This window comes from Salvelinus sp. IW2-2015, linkage group LG20, assembly GCF_002910315.2.
Source record: "Salvelinus sp. IW2-2015 linkage group LG20, ASM291031v2, whole genome shotgun sequence".
Lineage (NCBI taxonomy): Eukaryota > Metazoa > Chordata > Actinopteri > Salmoniformes > Salmonidae > Salvelinus > Salvelinus sp. IW2-2015.
Window position 1 is genome coordinate 51,294,649 of NC_036860.1, and position 11,326 is coordinate 51,305,974.

Below are 11,326 nucleotides of genomic sequence, written 5' to 3' on the forward strand. Positions count from 1 at the left end.
CAGGAGCAAGCCTGAAGTTGTGGAGAGAGACGACGAGAGATAGGAGAGAGAGGAAAGAGAGAGGAGAGAGAGAGAGAGAGAGAGAGAGCACGAGAGAGAGACTACCGACGAGAGAGAGAGAACGAGACGAGAGAGAGCATAGAAGACTAGGAGAGAGAGAGAGAGAGAGAGAGAGAGAGAGAGAGAGGAGAGAGAGAGAAAGAGAGACGGAGACGGAGAAGGAGATGAAGGTATAGAGAGAGAGAGAGAGAGAGAGGAAGATGAGAGGAAGAGGAAGGAGAGAGAGAGAGAGAGGGAAGAGGGGAAGAGAGAAGCTGAGACGGGACAGGAGAGAAGTAGAAGGGACTGTTGCTTATTCGCATGCCCTGTTGTAAGTGCAGGGTTTCCCGTCTAAAGCTGCGCAGCTTAAACCTGCCTCAGCGCTTCTTGAATATGCTTTTTGATATAAACTTCACCTTGCTGTTAGAGGACAGGAATGGTAAAATAACAGCGACTCTCTGTGATAATACCAGACAACATGAATGCACAGTGTATTCTCAAGGCCTAGGCTGGCTTGGCTAAGCAGGCCAGATTACACCACAATCATGTTTCAAGTTGAAGGCCTCGCAGTTTCCATTTCTCCTTTAAACGCGCTGGCTCTTCAGTGTGTGTAAATGCGTCTGACTCAGTCATTTCCTCCTTTAGCTTTTTCAGTGGCTTCTGTTCATTCTTACGCTTTGTTCATGTGTAAATCGTCTGACTCAGTCACTTTCCTCTTTACGGCTGGTTGTCAGTGTGTAAATCTTCTGACTCAGTCATTTCTCTCCTTTACGGCGGTTGCTTTCAGTGTGTAAATCTTGCTGACTCAGTCCATTTCCTCCTTTACGCCTGGTTGTTCAGTGTGTAAATCTTCTGACTCATACGTATCTTTTCTGCCCTATAGCTTAGCATAAGGCTCTCTGTCCAGCGTTGTGTTAACTCCCATGTCTTGACCTACGTACACCTATCTAAACCTTTCAGCGAATAAACTCTACGGCGGCTTCTCCGCAAGGTGGTGCATAAATACTTCTGACTCTGCACTTGTCATCCCAAGCCAACACTTCCTTTGGCCGCTTCCTTCCCAGTTCTCTTGCCTGCCCAATACGTAGACCGATACGCATATTTTCCCAAAACATTTTCTACGGCTGACATCAGCTGTTGTCCTTTGTTACTCATCTCCCTACTCTAACTTTAAGCATCAGCTGTCAGAGCCAGCATACCCCCCAATCCCCACTGCTACCTACCCACAGCCCCAATCCGTGTTGTAAATCTTCAATTAAGCCTCAAGTCACATTCCCCTACCTTATCTATTTCTCCCCTATATTAAATAACCCCTGCCGCGTGCTGGCTGTTTTGTTCATCGTGTGCACTCGCAGAAAATTCGAGTGCGTCAACATACCCTAGTACTCACGTCAATCTTCCACTAAACGCACATCCTATCACACTCATGTTTGTACTCTATATGACCACACGCACATCTTGTGTATATGGCATTTTTCACCGCCCTCCCCCTAACCCCTCCCTATAGCCTGCTCTCATCCCCCTTGGCTGGTTGTTCAGTGTGTAAATCTTCTGACTCAGTCATTTCCTCCTTTACGGCTGGTTGTTCAGTGTGTAAATCGTCTGACTCAGTCATTTCCTAAAGCACTCCAGCACTGGAATGGAATTTTGCCTTTGACAACCCTCTGTTAGGCAAAGCCGTCTCATGATCGAAAACAAAATGCATTTTTCAGCACAGAACTACTTAATAGTAGTGGTAAAGAGGTGGTTTCACATCTCTTCAGAAGCCTGTCAGATGTGAGGTGAAATATGACACCATCATTTTGTTTCTCATTTGGCTCTCCCTTGGCTGTGGCTGCAGTGGCAATGCAGGGCCTGTCAATCAGAGGCCAGCGCCTGCCTACGTGGCCCTTGACGCCCCTCTCCAAATATCACCTGTCACCGGCAGCCCCCTCTCTAAACACACACACGCTCCACCGAGGCAGAAAAACACTCTACCACTGCAGCAAAAGAGCCCTTTTCGGGAGATGTATTAATTTCCGAGCGTGATCTTGGCAAGTGCCTCCCTCGTTTAAAGATCACAAGTGGCCCAAGAGTGGAAAGTTATTAGCGCCCCTGGGCTTGTGCTTACAGGTTAATGCACTACATTCATGGCTGTGAAATCCCATATATCTGAGGAAATAGGCCTTTTTCAGGCCTAATCGCTTCCTGAGAATGTTTATATGGGTGCATTTTCCCACCTGAGGTACAGCTCCATACAGTGCAGAGCAGAGATCAGCTTGTACATTGCCTGGTTGTTTAGGAGCTCTGAGAGCCACYGGAAGGGGGGGATGCTGAGTGGCAGATGAGTTCTGACAGCTCCTTTGACAACGTGCTCAACCCAAGAGCCGTCTGAAAGGCTGCTGTAGCCTCTCTCCCGCCTCACACACCCATTTCCTCCTTCATGTCACAATAGCACAGGGAAGATTGCTGCTGCTGCTTTCTGCCTTACCAGATTTACCCCAGTGAGCAGGTGCTGGGAATCCCATCCAATCACAGTCAATATTTTTTTAACAGATTGTTCTTTAAGCAGCACAACTGGGGCCTCTCAGTTCCATCAGRCAATGACCCAATGAGGCACTGTAACGTAATCAAGGCAATCCCAGCTTATCCAGGGGAGCCATTTCAGAGAGGGATGCCGGTGGACAGACTACACACCGTGTGTCAATCCCCCATGATGCACTGCTCCAAGAGCAGGAGACACCACAGAGCTCCAATATAAACTAGATAGATAGGTATCTAGGGCATATAGATAGTGATAATATCCATAGTGAGGGATTTGAAGGCTTAACAACCCCTACATTGTGTCACTGATCGCCATCCTCACAGGAATAACAATGAGCTGAAACATCAGGAGGAATAGTAGTGAAAGTAAATTCTACTGCGGTTGTTTAAATATTGGAAATATTTCCAAGTCACTGGGCAAATGAATGTCAGAGGGGATATTAAATAATGTGTCTGTCTGTCTGGCCCTGAAGCAGCAGCAGGTTCAGGGCCAGTTCATCTCCATTGCTCTCGTCTGTCTCAGGCCTTAACTACAAGTGACTACAGGGAGATGAAATAGTCTCAGTCAAGCATTGCATGCTGCAGAGGAGAGCTCCTATGGACCTGATGCTGGCTCATACCAACCCAGCTCTGACCAGCACTAACACTGGAGCTGTGTCCTACAGACAACCTACTATAAGGACCACAACCTGGTCTGGAGGGATAAATGCAACACAAATGCTGAATGGAGAGTTCACACCACATTCTGTAGGCAAATCTTTGACTACACACTCAGAGGTGAGATGAGATGCAGTGGGGTATAGAAATGTAATGCAAATGTCCATCTGCTGGTGTTTCAAGTGCACGAGTACATTGAAATGCCTTTCTGGTTTGCTCTTTCCCAACAATGCAGTAATCAATATCAGTAGTACTATAAAAACTTTTTTTTAAAGTAAAGTAGAACAAAAACACATGAGAAATAGAAATAAGAATAACACGAGAAAGTAAGTCAGCTATATACAGGGTCAGTTCCAGGGTCAGTGCCAATACCATATTTACAATATGGTGTGTGACTGAAGAGGAGTGAGCTACTGTGATATCTCTGAAGAGATGCAGGTACTGTATGATGTGTCACAGAGGATGTCTCCTCCATATCAAAGCTCTCACGCTGAGGAAAAACTGGATCAACGTGGAAAACTGATTGGATTTGCAAAAAGTCATCAACATAAGGGCATTTCATTATAATTTTTTTTAACCTAAATCCAATGACAAGGTGAAATGTTTTGTTGATTTCATGTTGAATTCATGTTACTTGACAACTCAACCAAATGTAAATCAAAATGACATGTTGAACTGATGTCTATGCCCTGTGGTTTAAGAGCAAACCACTTTAGAACCTAATAAAGGCAAATCCAGGATTTTAAGTGTCTTTCATGTTGTAATACTGCAATATCAAAACCATCAAAACGGTAGGATTTAAGGATTTCATAGATATAGAAAACGCATTTAATAACTGCATGATCTGGGAAAGTACATTGCTGTTTTCATCTAAAGCATTTTGGCAAACAAACAATAACTCATAAAATCCAGAACAAAGATTTCCACCAGTGCATCGTATATTTACTGGTTGAGAAGAGGGAACTAAATGTGGCTGTTTGTGTTCAATGGAACAGGAAGCTTGGCAATGCACTAATGGACATCAGCACTGTTTTTATTTGGTACGCCTCAAAAACTTAAATGTTGTTATTAAATGTAAGCGCTTGGGCAGGTATGCTAAATGAACTAATATGGAGTCCTGGATGCAGCCGTTACGGACAGTCACGCAATATTTTTTTCAGCCATTTACAAAATCTCAATGCACAACGAAATGTCAGCTATGATATTAGATTACCGGAGCACCAGAACAAATTTCCTGTCACTAACCAAGGCATCCTTTTTTTCATTCTTTTATCTTTGCATTTCTTCTCTCATCTGCTTCCTCTCAGGGGAATGTGGTGAGAAGAAGACCTAGTGGTCCACTGAGGAACAGAGAGATGGCACAAACCACATTGTTTCAGAGTGTTGTGTCCTCCTGTTCACCTACACTATTAGAGTTCCAGTCCCTGTCCTAAGGGAGCGGTACCACAGGATGTGTGGAGAGATATTCAGCTACTCTTAGAGAACAGACAATGGAAAATGTTTTTGACAGAGATCTCAGGTTCAAATGAGTCTGACCCTGTGACCCCACCCAACCCCCCTGCAGACCCATCAGCTCAGAGGCAATGAGCAGGTTAAGACTCTAAGTAAGTAAGTAAGGGGATCACAAGACGCAAACAGATCTTCATCCACTCCTGGAGGACAATGGAGAACTATTTTATAGAAAGTACCAGTGAGAAGCGCCAGGGCCCCTACCTCCCTGCTCCCTCAGTGTCCCCCCTGTGACCCTGTACTCCCCCTTCCCATCCCCTTGCAGCCCCTTCAGCTCAGAGGCAGTGAGCAGGTTAAGAGTCCAGAGTCCTGCTCCTGGTACAACAGTAGCTGGCTCCCACCCAGTAGGACATGGGAACCAGGGCAGAGGAGGACATAAAGGGCCGATTGTGGCAGCCCACTGACTTGGAAAGAAACTGCAGGCCGGGGCTGATGAAACCAAACCCCGGCACAGCTACAGCCCAGCCCAGCACCGGACCCCAACCCACCCCACCACAGCACAGATCACAGTGCAGGCCAGGAGTAACAAAGTGGCCAGGAGTTGATTCAGCTTAGCCAAATAAGAGCACCTTGTTTTGAGACGCATTTCAAGTCGATTTCAGTAAACCAATGACTAAGCATAAACCATCCCAGATAATTTGTCCCTTCACTGTGGTTAGTCCCTTGACTGTGGTTAGGCCCTTCACTGTGGTTAGTCCCTTGACTGTGGTTAGGCCCTTCACTGTGGTTAGTCCCTTGACTGTGGTTAGGCCCTTCACTGTGGTTAGGCCCTTCACTGTGGTTAGGCCCTTCACTGTGGTTAGGCCCTTCACTGTGGTTAGGCCTTCACTGTGGTTAGGCCCTTCACTGTGGTTAGGCAGCCACTGTGGTTAGGCCCTTCACTGTGGTTAAGCCCTCTTTTCTGGCCTGGTCTCTAGTTCTACTGTTATGTCAGGCTGTAATTCAATATGAGGGTTACCACTGGCCCCCTTTTTTAATCAAGGTCACCTACCAGTTTGTTGTTTCTTGATGGTAAGTGTTTTTTAACAGCTGTATGCCATGTAAGAACGATTACAAATCTGACGATGCAGAGCTCTCAAGTAATGGTACTCAAGCAGGACACAAGTGTTTATTTGGCACATATTCACCCCTACACGTTTCCACAGGATACAGAAATGCCTGTTACTGGGCCTTAGGTGAACCTAATTCATCAGTCCCACATGAAGACACAGTACAGTAAACAGACAAGACAGTAGAAATGTGCTGCCTCAGAGGAACTCAGAGGAGAGATCTTGTCGTTGTCAGTCACGCTGGTATTGGGATGCATGAGAATCAGTCATTACACACCGATACTGTCCTTCAAGCCCATTCATCTGGCTGTCAGCGGCACATTACCCGGACGTATTCAGTGTACTGTGGATAACTCAGTAATACTCTGTAGAGCAGACGGGCCTCTCTGAAGTTGTGCTGGGGGTTTGGATATGTGCACTTTTACTAATGATGACAGGTGGGACAGTGGGAGAGAGTGATGTATATGAGAGCTGTCAGTTCCCTTCCTCTCCCTGTATCCTACTCTATCCGAGGCTGAGAGAGGAGAGGAGAGGAGAGGAGAGGAGAGGAGAGGAGAGACGAAGGAGAGGAGAGGAGAGAGAGAAGGAGAGAGAGGAGAGGAAGGAGAGGAGAGGAGAGGAGAGGAGAGGAGAGGAGAGGAAACAGGGAACAGACAGAATAGAGAGAGATATTGCAGTAACCCTGGTGTGACCACACCACCTGTTTCTCCCCCTGATCCCCACAACAACCGCCACCTCTGCTGCCTGCCTGCCCACATCCTGCTAATTGGCTTATGTCACATAGACCTGAACACACACTTGGCCCACACACACACACACAGCCACACCTAAAGAGAATTCCCAGGTAGCTATCCTAGCAGTGTGTTTACCCTATAGAGGAGAATCTCTCTCTCTCTCTCCCTCTAGCTCTCTCTCGCTCTCTCCTCACTAAAGCATTCTAAACATGTACATCCCAGACATCTGAATGACAAGCCCTGCTGCCACTGCGGTGACCACAACCCCCATCCTTCCCCCCTTCTCAATCTTTCTGTGGAGAAGAAACTAAATGAATTGGTTTTCCCTCTCCGGGCGACTTCTCAGAGAAACGGCGTGTGTGGCGATAATGGCAGGTTGCATTGGGCAGCCAGGTTATTTAATAAATGGAGGGATATATGTGACAGAGAGGATGCAGAGGGACATACACAGACACCAACAGACAGGCAGGCAGGCAGGAGAGACAAGCCACTTCCTGCCCCCCTCCCCTTCTTAAAAACCTAGACTAACTACTCTGATTTCCTCCCTGTCTGTGACACACACACACACAGAGCGACTCCCTCAATCAGACTGATTTGTTTGTCTCCCAAGTGTTTCAGGATTCCTTAAGGAGGGGAAAAAACTTTGTATAATCAAGTCAATCAAGTCATTCAATCAAGTCGAAATTTGTGTTGAGCCTTTTCAGTCTGGATGATTACAACCAAGCCCGCTCTGAATATTTACTTGCTGCTCCGCGCTGCTGGGCTCAGCTATGGCTTTACTTTTACAGAGTACCAGACTACTGAGAAATACAGAGATTATACCATGCACACACTAGATGAGATGTTCAGTACATGCTCAAATGACAATTATTGAGGTCAAGTATTGAGCTGATATTGTAGAGGGAGCATCCTCAGTTTTACACAAGGTGACCTTGAGCTGAAATCTAATATGGCACAGGACTGAGGACAGGGACTGTGACTGGGACAGGGACAAGGTCTGGGACAGGAGCTGGGGCAGGGACTGGAACAGGGACTGAACATCCTCCAACCCACAATGACATGGCTCTCTTGCCGCCAAATCATAAAAGGGAGGAACCCAAAATGATTCTCCTTACCTTCCCAAATTGTTCAAAATACTGCTTCACATCTTCCACCACTGTGTTGGCTGACAATCCGCCCACGAATATTTTCTTTGTTCTTGTGACCATCTGAAGAGAGGAAAGAGATGGGTGATCAGGCTTCAAACGCATCACAACACGTTTAATGTGAGTCCAAACATAGAATCCCCGGTAGACTGGCCCCTCGATAAGGGATGAAAGGGAAAGGGAAAGAAAGAGAGAGAGAGAGAACAGAAAAAGAGACAAGGGGTCTCTATATTCTAATGGTGAGATAGAATTTTGGGGAAAGCATTGTTTATGAGATGATCCTTTCCCCTAGCCTTTTGTGACAGGATAGATAATACTTCTACAGCATGATCTTTAAGCAACAACAAATGTTGATACACGCTCTGAAGACACCCTAAATAGCCAAGCAGTGCTGCAGCCTATGCTGAGAATCTGTCAAAGGTGAATTGTTTTTATTGTACATCTAACAATGTCATTTCAGATTGCACTTTACTTCAACAGCCACCGCTATCTCTAATCAAAACATGGTTCATTTCTAAAAGGCTTTACAGATAGTGTGGCACATTTCAAGCCACCATTCCGTCGTTTTGCTTGTTTCTGATCCTCAACACATTCAGGTATTTTACATTTGTTCCAAAACAATCAACACTACTTGATTTAGCACTGTCGTTGCACCAAACCTAACCATAAACATCAATGCCTTTCTTTAAAATCAATACACAAGTATATATTTTTTAACCTGCATATTTAGTTAATATTGCCTGTTAACATGAATTTCTTATAATTAGGGAAACTGTGTCACTTCTCTTGCGTTCCGTGCAAGCAGTCAGGGTATATGCAGCAGTTTGGGCCGCCTGCCTCGTTGCGAACTGTGTGAAGTCCATTTATTCCGAACAAAGACCGTAATTAATTTGCCAGAATTGTACATAATTATGACATAACATTGAAGGTCCTAACATTGAAGGTTGTACAATGTAGCAGCAATATTTAGACTTAGGGATGCCACCCGTTAGATAAAATACGGAACGGTTCCGTATTTCACTGAAAGAATAAACGTTTTGTTTTCGAAATTATAGTTTCCGGATTCGACCATATCAATGACCAAAGGCTTGTATTTCTGTGTGTTATTATGTTATAATTAAGTCTATGATTTGATAGTTGATAAGCAGTCGGACTGACGGATGGTAGCGCAGCAGGCGTAAGCATTCATTCAAACAGCACTTTCTCGGGAGCGTTTGGAACTGCTAGCTTCTTCGCTGTGCTTCAAGCATTAACTGTTTAATGACTTCAAGCCGTAATCATATCGCCGAGGATTAGGTCTGTGTAACCGATTGTGAAATGGCTAGACTAGTGTAGCCTGGGTGCGCGCTATAGCTTTCAATCGGGAACATCACTTGCTCTGAGACTTGGAGTAGTTTGTTCCCCTTGCTCTAGGGGCCGTGGCTTTGTGGAGCGATTGGTAAAGCGATGCTTTCGGAGGGTGGCTTGTGTGTCGATGTGTCCTGGTCAGCCCAGGTAGGAGGCGAGGAGAGGGACGGAGCTATACTGTTTTACATCCTGACAATACTTAGTGCCTTATAAGAACATCCAAAGTCAAGAGGTATATGAACAAATGGTTAATAATAGAGATGAAATAGTCTTATAATTTCCTATAATGAACTTACAACCTAAAAATTCTTACCTGGGACGATATTGAGAGACGTCAGTTGTTAAATAAGAACCACCAGCTTTCATATGTCTCGATCTGAGCAAGGAACTAAATGTTAGCTTGTCTTCCATGCACATATTGCACTTTCTTTCTTCTCCAACATTTGTTTTTGGCAGAATTTAAACCCAAATTGAACATGTTTCATGTATTTTATTTGAGGCTAAATATTTTATGACAATGTATATCATATTGAGGATAAAAGAAAAGTGGTCTTCACGGTAGTTTATAATCTGCATTATTTACAAATACTTTTAAAAATCGTACGATTGAATCGCATCGGGCTTTTTGGCCACCAATAATCGGCTATCGGATCGCGTTGAAAAATTCATAATCGGTCGACGCTCTACTTAAGATAGTCCCAAATAAATAACGATTCTTCATTTTTTTCCCAAACACCGTATTAGCTTGTGCTGGAGGAAGGAATGGCGGGAGCAATAAAGCCCGCGATTAATTCCAAAGCAGCAGAATATTAAGGTTATATCACCCACAACATCAAGATAGAAGAAACATGGCAACAGATAAGGTTGCAGCAGTGGCACAGCAGCATTGACAAAAACAAGGACAGTTCTGGGGGAATAGTGAAAATATTCCCAATAAGAAAGAGGAGTAGAAATACTAGATCTCCTCAGACAACGAATGACTCCACCATTCGTTACGCACAAGCTGTTACCTGAAATGTACAGAGAAATGAAACGGCGCTCACTTAACATATATTACACACAGGCATATGAGAACTGCGCAAAGACATCAGCCACCGCACACAACCACGCATAGCAACACGCACCGCACACACACACACCTCACACAACACAACACAACACACAACCACACAACACACCACACACCCACCCACAACACACACACACACACACACACACACACACACACACACACACACACGCCAGCACTGTCTTTTCCCCCTTCTGGGCCATTTGCATGGGAACTCATGCAAATTGTGGCAGTAGGCTGTTGTGCCGTAGCCCTGGCTGGCGTAACGCAGCTGAATCCTCCTCCGCCGGCAACCACAGCCATGGCAACTGGTGGTAAAAGGCTACGTGGGTATTTATCAACATCACTTACTTTTATCACTGCCGATCTTGGTAATATAAACACAAGCCAGTGTTCATCTCTGCTAGTCCTCCTACATCTTTTACAGCTGTTTCACCTGCTTCCCTTGATAGATAATCTGACTGTTTGTAAGTCATTTTCAGCGAGGGTGCTCCCCCAGCCTGTCTGTAGCCAGTTAAGTTTTTAGCGGCGTCTTTATACTTTCTGACAGGGCTGCCCAAAGGCTGATGGGATTTCTAGAGCCCTGGAACAACGCAATTACTTTCCCTATTTCTCTCTCCATGGTGACAACAGACAACAGGCCTATCTCGCTTCTTTCTCCTCTCTAGGGAAATGGCTGCAGAGTGTTTGGTGTTTCCACTGAGTGACTTAGGAGGAGGTGTGTGTGTGTGTGTGTGTGTGTGTGTGTGTGTGTGTGTGTGTGTGTGTGTGTGTGTGTGGTAGAATTCCAGTCAGAACAAACAAGCCAGTTGTAAAAATCCAACAACTCTGACGGCTCGTAGAACAGAATAAATCTGCATAGAGTAAAACAAAGTGTTGTGAGACTGTTTTCTGGGAGACTAGCAGGACCTAGGGATGTGTTCCCTGTCCATAGGGATCACTGTCAATATGTCCAGCACACCCTGCAGTCAGTCCACAGACATAGAGGACATAGAGGAGCTGCAACCTTAACTTCCCGCTCAACTCAACATGCATCAGGCCAGGCTGGGGATACCGACTGCAGCCTCCAAGGACACACTTACCCCTGCAATCATCCACGCTGTCTCTGAATGCATTACCAGCTATGATATATTGTGTGATTAGCTCATTTCAAAAGGACTATTCCTAATCTAAAAAGCAGCAGAGAACTCAGATGAGATAGGAACTGATTGGTGGGAGGGCGACTCTCCAGTGTGTGTGTGTTTGTGTGTGTGT

General features: G+C 45.3%; 1 protein-coding gene across 1 annotated transcript in view; it reads right to left on the bottom strand.

The window, feature by feature from the left end:
• The window catches only part of LOC111980857 (RNA-binding protein Musashi homolog 2), a 413,930-nt gene that overhangs the window by 282,487 nt on the left and 120,117 nt on the right, over positions 1-11,326 (bottom strand). The window contains exon 6 of the mRNA XM_070449471.1: positions 7,627-7,719. Within this exon, the coding sequence (XP_070305572.1) occupies positions 7,627-7,719 (93 nt within the window). The remainder of the gene's footprint in view (positions 1-7,626; positions 7,720-11,326) is intronic.